At 49.1% G+C, this 13,912-nt stretch overlaps 1 protein-coding gene across 1 annotated transcript in view; it reads right to left on the bottom strand.

Moving 5' to 3' along the window:
- FSIP1 (fibrous sheath interacting protein 1) overlaps window positions 1-8,984 on the bottom strand; it is a 100,275-nt gene extending 91,291 nt beyond the window's left edge. The window contains exons 1-6 of the mRNA XM_038741092.1: window positions 8,617-8,984; window positions 7,075-7,207; window positions 6,799-6,982; window positions 5,866-5,976; window positions 3,308-3,462; window positions 1,327-1,432 (exon numbers count right to left, since the gene is read on the bottom strand). Coding sequence (XP_038597020.1) covers window positions 1,327-1,432; window positions 3,308-3,462; window positions 5,866-5,976; window positions 6,799-6,982; window positions 7,075-7,207; window positions 8,617-8,984 — 1,057 coding nt within the window. The remainder of the gene's footprint in view (window positions 1-1,326; window positions 1,433-3,307; window positions 3,463-5,865; window positions 5,977-6,798; window positions 6,983-7,074; window positions 7,208-8,616) is intronic.
- Between the last annotated feature and the right edge of the window lie 4,928 nt (window positions 8,985-13,912).

Here is a 13,912-nt window from a genome sequence, read left to right as displayed (position 1 = left end):
CCCATGAGGCCCACAGTCTTAATCCCCAAGGTTTCCATCTCGGAAGGTTTCCATCTACTGAAAAATGGCGCTGGAGGGCACGTGATGGGCCCGGTGATGCCGAGGGTAGGGACCATCTCTATTTGTTGCCAGCTTGTACTTCCCAGGCGCTTAGTACAGTGCTCTGCACACGGTAAGCGCTCAATAAATACGATTGAATGAATGAATGAATGAGGGGCACTAGAACTATGCAAAACCCAAGGCCCAACCAAGCCCGAGAAGCAGCATGGTGTAGTATAGAAGTCACATGGCACAGCGGATAGAGCACGGGCCCGGGAGTCGGAAGGTCATGGGCTCTAATCCTGTCTGCTGTGTGACCCTGGACAAGTCACTTCACTTCTCTGGGCCCTAGTTATCTCACCTGCAAAATGGGGATTAAGGCTGTGAGCCCCGCGGGACAGGAACCGTCCCTTGTAACTGCCCCAGCACTTAATACAGTGCCTGGCACATATTAAGCACTCGAAAAGCATTTTTTAAAAAAGCCTAATCCCTCCCTAGAATGGCTGGCAAGAGACTTTCCTAAGGATGCAGGCCCTTATCCCAAATGGAACAATTCTCTTGCCACGATTCCTCCTAACCCACCACGAAGCCAGCACCTCTGCCCTCAGATTTGCACCCTTTATTCACCCTATCCTCAGCTCCACAGCACTTAGGTACTTATCTGTAATTTATTTCCATTAATGCCTGTTTCCCCCTCCAGACTGTAAGCTTCTCGTAGGCAGGGGCCATGTTCACTAACAATGCTCTGCACAGAGTGAGCACTCAATAAAGACAATTGATTGATTGGTTGTCCATCCCGCCTCGGGAGGGCTGATGGTACATCGATCTGTCATGTGGGTGGGGCAGCCAGCTGGTGGAGCGAGGGACTCTGGGACTTCGGCTCCCAGGAGAACTCGGTGAGGCAAACTGAACCCAAACAACTCAGCTTTGTCTCCAAGCCCCTATCAGTCGCTGGCCCCGTCAGGGAAATCCTGAATTCCGCCCAGAGGAGAACACCAGGGAGGCCAGAAGATAAAGAACAGGGGCCCTTTCAACGGTCAGGGCTGGGGAACATAGACATCAATGACTAATTTCTCTTTTGACCAGATACCCACACGCAACTCTCCCCTCTAACCCTCCCATAGCCGGCTTTCACCTTGGAAAATGGCTCCCAATTTTCAGGGCCAAACTGGCCAGACGCCAGTGCCTGGCCCTCAGAGGGCAGAGATCCATCTGGGGGAATTCTGTGACTGAGTAAGTGAAGGTTTCAAAAGCCGGGAAAAAGAATTACCATTTCTTCGCACTCACCAGCTGCTGCTGCTGCTGCTTCTTCAGATGATGAGGTCAAAGCCCAAAATTTTCCTGTATTTTCAATCTCCTCATTTCTTCCTAAATCTCCTGGATATGTGACTGACTATTAAAAGGGAGAGAGAGAGAATGTGAGAGAGGGAGGGGGTGTACTCACAACCCCAAATCCCTTATGTACGCTATTATTTCTTCTTGTCTGCTATTTAAGTGTCAGTCTCCCTTGCTAGAGTGTAAGCTCCTTGAGGGCAGGCATCATGTTTACTAACCCTACTGGACCCTCCCAGGTGTTCAGTCCGGTGCTCTGCAAATGTTACTCATGATGAAGATGTGGAGGATGGGACCTTACAGAGTGGAGGAGAGTTCTGTGGCCGGCGGTAAGTTACCTGCGGCCAGTAACAAATCTGGAGTGCCCTACCAGGCTGACATGCTGCTAAGAGAAGCAGCATGGCTCTATGGAAAGAGCCCGGGCTTTGGAGTCAGAGGTCATGGGTTCAAACCCCAGCTCCGCCAATTGTCAGCTGGGTGACCTTGGGCAAGTTACTTAACTTCTCTGTGCCCCAGTTCCCTCATCTGTAAAATGGGCATGAAAACTGTGAGCCCCCCATGGGACAACCTGATCACCCTGTAACCTCCTGAGCGCTTAGAACAGTGCTTTGCACATAGTAAGCGCTTAATAAATGCCATTATTATTATTATTATTACATTCTGGACATTTTGAAGCCAGGGTGGCAAGACCTTAGCCACAAATGACGCACAGCCCCATCGGCCTCAGGTCCCTCTGCCCGACACTCCATGAGGTTTCAGCGAGTTTTCAGCTCTGCCGAGTTGTCTGGGGTCTTTACCTGCCATTGACTTCCGGGAAGGCTTTGAGGGCCAAACGTGTCCCTGGGCACTTGGGAGAGTTTTCTGAGCAGCTTTCTGCTCTGAGTTGGCATGTCATTCTCCGGCAAATGATGCTTCTTTTACTGTAACAAGGAGGCAGTTCACCTGACCCAGGGGACTCTGTGACATGTAGAGTTCCAGTCCCCCATTCCCACTAAAGGACCTCGGGGATCTCCTTAGAGGGGAGCGGAGAGACTAGTGCCTATGCCTGGGTAACGCCTTCCTGGGTGAAATGTAGCAGGCTGGTAAATTGAGCTGGACTTTCTGCAGACTCTGTAGGACTGGTTTTCAGGCACTCGATCGCCTTGCCTCTCCTGCTTCGCCTTGCTGCTTTTCCCACTACAACCCAGCCCACATACTTGGCTCTTCTAACATCAACTTACTCACTGTACCTCAATCTTGCCTCTCTCACTGCCGACTCCTTGCCCATGAGCTGCCTCTGGCCTAGAATTCCTCCCCTTCATAACCGACAGATGACCCACCATTCTCGCCACCTTCAAAGCCTTATTAAAAATCACATTAAAGACCTCAAGGAGGCCTTTCCCGCTTAAACCCTCATTTTCCCTGCTCCCTCTCCCTTCTGTGTTGCCCTGGCACTTGGATTTGTGCCCTTTGTTCACCCCAAGCTCAGCCCCAGAGCCCCATAGGGATCATTTATTTTAATGTCAGTCTACCCCTCTAGATTGCAAGCTCCTTGTGGGCAGGGAATGTATTTACCAGAGAAGCAGCATGGTTCAGTGGAAAGAGCCCAGGCTTTTGAGTCAGAGGTCATGGGTTCAAATCCCGGCTCCACCACTTGTCAGCTGGGTGACTTTGGGAAAGTCATTTAACTTCTCTGTGCCTCAGTTACCTCATCTGTAAAATGGGGATGAAGACTGTGAGCCCCCCATGGGACAACCTGATCACCTTGTAACCTCCCCAGCGTCATCATTATTATTACCACCAACTCTGTTGTACTCTCCCAAGTGCTCAGTACAGTGTTCTGCACACAGTAGGTGCTCAATAAATACCACTGACGGTTTGACTGCAAGTATGCACAAAATGCTTCTCTCCTCAACCGCGTCAACTACTCCGCAGACTCATCCCCAGATGATCTTACCCGAAGATCTGCCCACAGCTTTGTCCTCATTTCTTGGCCTTGCTTTTTGATTTCCTTCTCTTGAGACAGTTTCTTCACCAGTAGCTTATCCAGTCTCTTCATCTTCTGTACGGCTGCTTGGAGCCGAAGGTCTGCCTCTTTGACCTTGAGAGTGCCTAGGGGAGAACAGAAATGAACTGTAACAGCAGAAGGTGAAGTTCCCAAAGCCTTCCTCTCGGGGTTTGCATTTTGACCGTGGTCCCCACCATCAGTTTTAAAGCCCTCCATCACTTTGCCTCCTCCTACCTCACCTAGCTGCTCTTCTATTACAACCCGGCCTGCCCACTTCCCTCCTCTAAAGCCAAGTCATTGTGACTCGATCTTGTCTATCTCGCTGCCAACCTCTGGGCCACAGGCTGCCTCTGCCCGGGAACACCCTCCTTCTTCTTATCCAACAGACAATTACTCTCCCCACCTTCAAAGCCTTGATAAAGGCACATCCCCTCCAAGAGGCCTTCCCCAACTATGCATCATTTCCTTTACTCCACGCTCTTTTAATAATAATAATAATAATAAGAGCATTTATTAAGTGTTTACTGTGTGCAAAGCACTGTTCTAAGCTCTAGGGAGGTTACAAGGTGAGCAGGTTGTCCCTCGGGGACTCACAGTCTTCATCCCCATTTTACATATGAGGAAACTGAGGCCCAGAGAATAATAATAATAATAATAATGATAGCATTTATTAAGCACTTACTATGTGCAAAGCACCGTTCTAAGTGCTGAGGAGGTTACAAGGTGATCAGGTTGTCCCACAGGGGGCTCACAGTCTTAATCCCCATTTTACAGATGAGGGAACTGAGGTACAGAGAAGTGAAGTGACTTGCCCAAAGTCACACAGCTGACAAGTGGCAGAGCCAGAATTTGAACCCATGACCTCTGACTCCAAAGCCTGGGCTTTTTCCACTGAGCCACGAAGTGAAGTGACTTGCCCATAGTCACACAGCTGGCAATCGGCAGAGCCGGGATTTGAACCCCTGACCTAGGACTCCAAAGCCCGTGCTCTTGCCACTGAGCCACGCTGCTTCTCTTTTGCGCTTCCCTTGAACTTGGATTTGCTCCCTTTTATTCACACCTGTCCTCAGCCCTTGTGTAAATAGCCATAATTTGTTTATATTACTATCTGTCTCTCCCTTTAGACTGTAAGCTCACTGTGGGCAGGGAATGTGTCTGTTATAAAGTTATACTGTACTCTCCCAAGCACTCAGAACAGTGCTCTGCACACAGTTAGCACTCAATAAATACGATTGACTGCTCTGCATTCTGGATGTGGGGCTTCCCTGCAAGAGTCCCTGGAGGGTCACGGCCGCAGTGCCTCTGGCCAGACACCAAGCAGGCAGCTTTGACACAAATGGCCTCGGGCGGGACAGTCCCTTGGACAACCTGGGAAAAGCCCAAAGGAGGCATCATCGCACCCAAACGCTCTAGGAGCTGTCATGTCAGGACTGGGGAGGGGTTATTCTTCGTTGAAGCACATCTGAAGTCGTGGAAAGAGGAGTACCGTGCAAGTTCAATGGAAACAGCACAAGGCTGGGAGTCAGAGGATCCACGAATGATGATGATGATGGTATTTGTTAAGCGCTTACTTATGTGCCAAACACTGTCCTTTTAGACTGTGAGCCCACTGTTGGGTAGGGACTGTCTCTATGTGTTGCCAATTTGTACTTCCCAAGTGCTTAGTACAGTGCTCTGCACATAGTAAGTGCTCAATAAATACGATTGATTGATTGATTGATTGATTCTAAGCGCTGGGGAGGTTACAAGGTGATCAGGTTGTCCCACGGGGGGCTCACAGTTTTAATCCTCATTTTACAGATGAGGTCACTGAGGCCCAGAGAAGTGAAGTGACTTGCCCAAAGTCACACAGCTGACAGTTGGCAGAGCCGGGATTTGAACCCATGACCTCTGACTCCAAAGCCTGGGCTCTTTCCAATGAGTATATATGTTTGTACATATTTATTACTCTATTTATTTATTTATTTTACTTGTACATATCTATTCTATTTATTTTATTTTGTTAGTATGTTTGGTTTTGTTCTCTGTCTCCCCCTTTTAGACTGTGAGCCCACTGTTGGGTAGGGACTGTCTCTATATGTTGCCAACTTGTACTTCCCAAGCGCTTAGTGCAGTGCTCTGCACACAGTAAGTGCTCAATACATACGATTGATTGATTGATTGATTCTCTAATGAATGAATGCATGCACCCAGGTTTTAGTCCTGGCTGTATGACTCTGGGCCTCGGTTTTCTACTCACCCTCCCTCAGACTCTGAGGCCTAGGTGGGACAGGGACTGCGTCCGATCTGACTCTCTGCATCTACCCCAGCGTTTGGCCCTCAGTAAATACTTAATATCTTTGTTATCATCACTATTGCCCAATCCACTGCTTCAGGCCCTCGGTTTCAAGCAGTTTCACTTGCAGCCACGTGAGCCTCCCCTCCCACGATCGTTCGAGCAACGAAACAAATGCAATCGGAAACCGTTGGCCAGCACTGAGGCCCAAAGCCAAACCCGACCCCGGCACCTTCTGCCACGTGAATCCGGGGCTCCAGTGACGCCTTCCTGGGTGTGGACGAGGCCGCGGTGGCACAGTCGTCTTCCGAGTCTCCCAGGCTGGAACTGGAGTCCGAGGGCACTAGACACAAAGGCTCATTTCAACAACTGCCATCCCCAAACCAGCAAGCCCAGCAGACCGGCCTGGAGGGGCTTCTGCTCTCCCCCGGCAACGGTCATAGCTTGGGGACAACCTGGACCTGCCCCCTCATGACAGGAAGGTCCATCCCTGGCATCCCCATGGGGTCATTTCCACTTATTTTCATTATTATTACTATTATTGTAGCATTTGTTAATTGCTTACTAGGTGTCAAGCACTGTTCTGAGAGCTGGGGTCCCAAAGTAGGACAGCAGGGTTGGGATTGGGGGGGTTTCAGAGAGCCCTGGTGGGGCCCCAAGGGCCTCCCCTGTCAATGAGAATGGAGGGGTGCCCAGGACAGCCCCCTCCTTTAGAGTGTTAATTTTTTTATGCTATTTCATCATCATCATCATCAATAGTATTTATTGAGCGCTTACTATGTGCAGAGCACTGTACTAAGCGCTTGGGAAGTACAAATTGGCAACATCTAGAGACAGTCCCTACCCAACAGTGGGCTCACAGTCTAAAAGGGGGAGGCAGAGAACAAAACCAAACATACTAACAAAATAAAATAAATAGAATAGATATGTACAAGTAAAATAAATAGAGTAATAAATATGTACAAACATATATACATATATACAGGTGCTGTGGGGAAGGGAAGGAGGTAAGATGCGGGGGGATGCCAGGAACCGTCTCTGACCTGATTATCTCATATCCATCAGGGCACTTGGTACAATGCTTGGCGTACAGTGACCGCTTAACCAATACCAGAATGACTATTATCATTATTATCTATCACCATCCTCACACCCGAACACTCACGAGGAGTCTGGATCAGCTGGTGGCAATCCCTGCCGGTCCTGTCCTCTGAACAGTCTTGGGGCGGACCACTGAGACGAGAGCATTGCTCTCTTTCGCCATTATTGCTCCCGCTGCTTCCCTCTGCCTGACGACCCTCAGGGCCAACGCGTCGGTCAGCGGAGGGAGACTCAACTGTGGCGTGGGCCTGCAAACGATATCCAAATTCAACCGCCTGTCTGGCTGGTGGTGTGCTGGAGGATGGGGGCGGTTGGTGAGGGCGGAGGGGCTGGGATTTACCTTGGGCGGACCCGGCTCCGGCGTCAGCACCTCCAGGGAAGTGCTCAACCCCGGGACCCCAAGATGGGCCCTGGAGCTGGAAGCGGGGCGTGAAATTTCCTCCAGACTCCCCCTTATGATGTCCATTGATAAGCTGTGGAGAAAGAAAGGCGGTCAATCCTATTTACTGAGCGCAGAGCCCTGTACTGAGCACTTGGGAGAGTAGAAGATAACAATATAACAGATACGCTCCCCGCTTATGAGAGGCCAGGTCTTAACCCGCCCCTGGATGGTGACTTGGGTGGGGGTGACAAGACTTGAAGATGCCAGGAGCCGGCTCCGTGAGACTCTGGGGGGGCGGACGGCCTTCCTCGCGGCACCTGCCTCTCCCTCGTTTCCCAATGGGGTTCCACCACTGAGGGTATGGATTGGCTGAGGAGGCCATTAGGGTGGGATCATCAGGGCCAGACCCCCGGCCCCATCTGCTCCTCGCTGGTCACTGCCCAATGTGGGTGTGCGGCTTAGACTCCAAATCTGCCCAGCCCTGCCCCACCCTCGGGCGGGCTGGCAAGTGGGTGACCACCTGGCCTAGGGGTCCTGGGGATGGGAGTGGGGAGTATGGAAGGGGAGGGGAAAGGGGAAGGGGAGGTGGGGGAAGGGGGGAGAAGAAGAGGGGGGAAGGAGGGGGGAGAGAAGGGGGAAGGAGGGAGGAGAGATGGGGAGGGAAGAGGGAGAGAAGAGGGAAGAGAAAGGGAAACAGAAGGGGGAAAGAAGGGGCAAGAAAAGGGGCAAGAGAAGGGGAAGAGAAGGGGCAAGAGAAGGGGGAGAGAAGGGGGAAAGAAAGGGGAGAGAAGGGGGAGAGAAGGAGAGAAAGGGGGAAGAGAAGAGGAGAATGAGGGGGAAGAAATGGGGAGAGGAGGGGGAAGGGAAGGTGAGGAGGGGGAACAGAAGGTGAGGGGGAGAAAAGGTGAGGGGGGAGAAAAGGTGTGGAGGGGGAAGAAATGGGGAGAAGAGGGAAGAGAAGGTGAGGAGGGGGAAGAGAAGGTGAGGAGGAGGAAGAGAAGGTGAGGAGGAGGAAGAGAAGGTGAGGAGGAGAAAGAGAAGGTGAGGAGGGGAAAGAGAAGGTGAGGAGTGGGGAGAAAAGGTGAGGAGTGGGGAGAAAAGGTGAGGGGGGAGAAAAGGTGAGGGGGGAGAAAAGGTGAGGGGGGAGAAAAGGTATGGAGGGGAAAGAAAAGGTGAGGAGGGGAAGAGGTGAGGAGGGCTTAGTACAGTGCTCTGCACATAGTAAGTGCTCAATAAATACGATTGATGATGAGGGGGAAGAAAAGGTGAGGAGGGGGAAGAAAAGGCGAGGAGAGGGAAGAAAAGGTGAGGGGGAGAAGAAAAGGTGAGGAGGGCAAGAGGTGAGGATGGGGAAGAAAAGGCGAGGAGGGGGGGAGCGAAGGAAGGGGAAGAAGAGGGAATAGAAGGGGGGGGGGATGGGCGGACGGAGGGAGGGGGAAAAGGAGAGACGGGGGGAGAAGTCAGGGGGGCTCAGGGAGGGGGCGGAGGCGGGGATCGAACCCGTCGGGAAGGGCGGTGGGAGACCGGGGGGAGCGGGGCGGGGGAGCGGCTGGCACCTGGGACCCGGCGGGGGGCGCGGCGGGGGGCGGGCAGGGGGCGGGCGGGGCCTCGCTGCGGGCACCGACGGGACACCCCGACGGCCGCGTCGCCCGGGAAACGGCGGCGGGAGGAGGGACGGAGGGAGGGAGGGGCGGGCGGGGCGAGTCCATGTGAAGGCGGCAGGGGGAGCGGGGACACGCGGACGCCACCACTGCGGGAGGGAGGGGGGGGGAGCCGGGCGCGCGCCGGCGGGGCCGGCAGAGCGCGTCCACGTGAGGGGCGGGAGCGCGCTCGCGGAGGCGGTTAGCGCCGCCTCGCCTAATAATCATCGGGCCAGCTCCGCAGCGCCGCCTAGCGGCCAACGCGCTCTGTTCGTTCATTCAGTCAATCGCATTTAGTTAGCCTTTATTCTTATTATTACTATTAATAATAATGGTGTCTGTTAAGCGCTTACTATGTGCCAAGCACTGTGTTCATTCAGTCAATCGCATTAAGCGATTATCATTATTAATAATAATAATGGTATCTGTTAAGCGCCTACTATGTGCCGAGCACTGTATTCATTCAGTCAATCGTATTTAGCGATTATTATTAATAATAATAATAATGGTATCTGTTAAGCATTTACTATGTGCCTATATTCATTCAGTCAATCGTACTCATTTAGCGATTATTGTTATTATTACTATTAATAATAATACTGATAATGGTCTTTGTTAAACACTTACTATGTGCCAAGTACTGCATTCATTCAGTCGTATTTATTTAGCGATTATTATTATTACTATTAATAATAATAATAATGGTATTTGTTAAGCACTTACTATGTGCCAAGCACTGTATTCACTCATTCAGTCAATCGTACTTATTTAGCAATGATTGTTATTATTACTATTAATAATAATAACGGTATCTGTTAAACACTTACTATGTGCCAAGCACTGTATTCTTTCATTCATTTAATCGTACTCATTTAGCGATTATTGTTACTATTAATAATAATAATAGTATTTGTTAAGCACTTGCTATGTGCCAAGCACAGTATTCATTCATTGTCAATCGTATTTGGCGATTATTATTATTACTGTTAATAATAATAATGGTATTTATTAAGCACTTACTATGTGCCAAGCACTTTTCTGAGCACTGGGATAGATACAAGGTGATTGAGTTGTCTTACATGGGGCTCACAGTCTTAATCCCAATTTTACAGATGAGGTAACAGGCCCAGAGAAGTTAAGTGACTTGCCCGAAGTCACACAGCAGACTTAGAACCCACGACCTCTGACTCCCAAGCCCTAAGCTACTAAACCGTGCCGCTTCACATTTACCGTGTCCACAGCACTGTATTAAGCGCCTGGGAAAGAGCGTGGTTTGGTGGGAAGAGCACGGCTTTGGGAGTCAGAGGCCATGGGTTCAAATCCTGACTCTGCCACTTGTCCGCTGTGTGACTTTGGGCAAGTCACTTCACTTCCCTGTGCCTCAGTTCCCTCATCTGTAAAATGGGGATTAAGACTGTGAGCCCCCCGTGGGACAACCTGATCACCTTGTAACCTCCCCAGCGCTTAGAACAGAGCTTTGCACATAGTAAGCGCTTAATAAATGCCGTTATTTATTTTTATTTTTTATTGATTGATCGATTGAGAGTGGATGGCTCACAGCAAACGGTCCCCACTGCCGCAAAAGCCATTCAAACACTCATCCTGCTTAACCATCGGGGTCTCAGTAGTGCTCGCCCAGAACGAAGAGCCCAGCACAGCAACTGGGGCCCTGTCATATTTCATATCATATTTAGAGAAGCAGCATGGCTCAGTGGAAAGAGCCCAGGGTTGGGAGTCAGAGGTCACGGGTTCTAATCCCGCTCCGCCTCGTGCCTGCTGTGTGACCTTGGGCAAAGCACTTAACTTCTCTGAGCCTCAGTTACCTCATCTGTAAAGTGGGGATTAAGACCGTGGGCCCCACGTGGGACAACCTGATCACCTTGTATCCCCCCACTGCTTAGAACAGTGCTTCGCACATAGTAAGCGCTTAACAAATGCCATCATTATTATATTTCACGGACAAAGTGTGCAGGCGTGCAAGAGATTCTCCCTCGGAGATACTCACACTCACAGCCTCACCGTGGATGGCATCACCTTTGATCCAAAGGACACAGCTCCACACATATCGCAGAAACCCTCCCGGCCCTCCCACAGGCTCAAGCCTCCATTCATTCAATCATATTTATTGAGCACTTACTGTGTGCAGAGCACTGTACTGAGCGCTTGGGAAGTACAAGTTGGCAACATATAGAGACGGTCCCTACCCAACAGTGGGCTCACAGTCTAAAAGTCACAGTCACACTCCATATTTTGCACTGGATAGATGGGATAGAGATCTGTTTCAGTGTCCTCTCTCCAGCTCCCATATCGTTCAGTCTGTTCTTGCCTTTTTGAAGGTTAATTACCTCAGCCAAGAACACCACAAGGTAAAAATTGTCGGCTACCTTTCCGGCAATGTTGAGCATGTGCTCGTTTTTAGATTCTGCCGTGCCCCCATTAGGCTGCTTATCCTTTGCACGCACTCCCTGTTCCTTGAACAATTGTTCCCACACTATATTTTCTTGGCCTGTTCCTTTCTTCCCTTTGTTCCTTGTTCATTCTGCTTTTAGAAACTCACGGTGTGCCTGCCTCTCTGTCCTTGCTCTGCATGGAGCGGGTTTTGTTTTGTTTTTTTTTTTTTGCATAAAGCACAACTCCCATCTGATTTCTTTCCTGCCTTTTGTGCCATTCTGCTTTTGTTCATTTGCCTCGGCTGAGATGCTGCGTGAGACCCCAGGGCAAGCTTTAATAAAAACACATTTCAGGTATTTATTTCTTAATTTTCAAAACCATTTTCCATTTCAGTTACTGTGGAAGGTTCATTCATTCAGTCAGTCATATTTATTGAGCGCTTACTGGGTGCAGAGCACTGGACTAGTAAGCGCTTAGTACAGTGCTCTGCACACAGTAAGGGCTCAATAAATATGATTGATTGATTGGACTAAGCGCTTGGGAAGTACAAGTTGGCAACATATAGAGACGGCCCCTACCCAACAGTGGGCTCACAGTCTAGAAGGGGGAGACAGACAACGAAACAAAGCATATTAACAAAATAAAATAAATAGAATATGTACAAGTAAAATAAATAGAGTAATAAATATGTAAAAACATATATACATATATACAGGTGCTGTGGGGAGGGGAAGGAGGTAAGGCAGGGGGGATGGAGAGGGGGAGGAAGGGGAGAGGAAGGAGGGGGAAGGTTCACTCTGAGAGATTCATATTCAAGTGCCCAGGGAACATTTCCTTATACTTTTGTTTAAAAAATAACTGCTACCAAGATTCTCTCTTCTTGAGTAAACAGATTTCGTATTATCATCACTGTGACTGTTAACAACAATAATGATAATGACAAATGATAACAATAATGATGATAAAGTGATTATCATAATAATGATGGTATTAATTTTGTTGTTAATAATAATAACGACGACAATGATACGATGAAGCAGTTTTGCCTAGTAGCAGAAAACTTGGGTCGTAATTCCAGCTCTGTCACTTATCTGCTGTATGACCTTCGGCAAGTCACTGAACTTCTTTGAACCTTAATTTCCTCCACTGTAAAGTGGGGATTCTCCCTTCTATTTACAATTACTTGTTTGGGGTTTTTTTTTAATGGTATTTTATTAAGCGCTTACTACACGCCGAGCACTGTTCGAAGCGCTGGGATAGATACAGTGTTATCAGGTTGTCCCACGTGGGGCTCACAGTTTTAATCCCCATTTTACAGATGAGGTATCTGAGGCACAGAGAAGTTAAGTGACTTGCCCAGGGTCACACAGCTGACAAGTGGCGGATCTGGGATTAGAACCCATGACCTCTGACTCCCAAGCCCGGGCTCTTTCCACTAAGCCAAGCTGCTTCTCTACTTGTTCTCTCTCCTGATTAGACTGAGGACCTTTGTCTGATCTGATTAATGTGTATCTACCCCAGCACAAAACACATAGCAAGCGCTTAACGAATACCTTAATTTTGTTCATTTGCCTCTGCTGAGATTCTGTGTGAGACCCCAGGGCAAGCTTTAATAAAACACATTTCAGGTATTTATTTCTTAATTTTCAAAACCATTTTCAATTTCAGTTACTGTGGAAGGTATTAATAATAATTAATTAATAATTAATAATACTTAATTTAGTATTGTTAATAATAATAATAATGATAGCAAGGACTTGGTGCCAAGCTCTATGACAGCTACAAGATAACCCGATCCAATCTGAACACAGTCTTTGTCCCACATGGGACTCCCAGTCTGTGAGGAAGGAAGAGTAAGGATCTTTCTTTGGCTCTGCTTGGGGCTGGCATCAGATTAGATGTTGCCAATTTATACTTCCCAAGCGCTTAGTACAGTGCTCTGCACACAGTAAGCGCTCAATAAATACGATTGAATGTATGTATGTCTACAAGCCTGGGCCCTGTTGGAGAAAGTCCTGAGCGCAGGGTGCTCTCCTTAGTCGAATGAGAAGCAGCGTGGCTCAGTGGAAAGAGCCCGGGCTTTGGAGTCCGAGGTCAGCGGTTCAAATCCTGCCTCTGCCAATTCATTCATTCATTCATTCATTCATTCGTATTTATTGAGCGCTTACTGTGTGCACAGCACTGGACTAAGCGCTCGGGAAGTACAAGTCGGCAACATATAGAGACGGTCCCTACCCAACAGCGGGCTCACAGTCTAGAAGTAACCGAGGCTCAGAGAAGTGAAGTGACTTGCCCAAGGCCACACAGCAGCCAACTGCCAGCTGTGTGACTTTGGGCAAGTCACGCCACTTCTCTGGGCCTCAGTTCCCTCATCTGTCAAATGGGGATGAAGACTGTGAGCCTCCCGTGGGCCAACCTGATCACCTTGTAACCTCCCCAGCACTTAGAACAGTGCTTTGCACATAGTATGCGCTTAATAAATGCTATTATTATTATTATCATTATTAATGAAACTTGTTGAGAATTCCTTCTATCCACTAGGTGGTACTGTCTACCTCCCACTAAACTCCAATCCTGCCAACCTTACTTGGCTTTTTAGAGAGAGTAATAGTAGTAGCAATAATAATAATGATGGTATTTCTTAAGCGCTAGGTGTCAAGCACTGTTCTAAGCGCTGGGGTAGATAAAAGGTAGTCAGATTGTCCCACGTGGGGCACACAGTCTTAATCTCCATTCTGCAGACGAGGTAACTGAGGCCCAGCGAA

This window comes from Tachyglossus aculeatus, assembly GCF_015852505.1.
Source record: "Tachyglossus aculeatus isolate mTacAcu1 chromosome 12 unlocalized genomic scaffold, mTacAcu1.pri SUPER_6_unloc_1, whole genome shotgun sequence".
Classification (NCBI taxonomy): domain Eukaryota; kingdom Metazoa; phylum Chordata; class Mammalia; order Monotremata; family Tachyglossidae; genus Tachyglossus; species Tachyglossus aculeatus.
The sequence above is the reverse complement of the archived record's forward strand: the minus strand, read 5'-3'. Positions and strand labels throughout refer to the sequence as shown.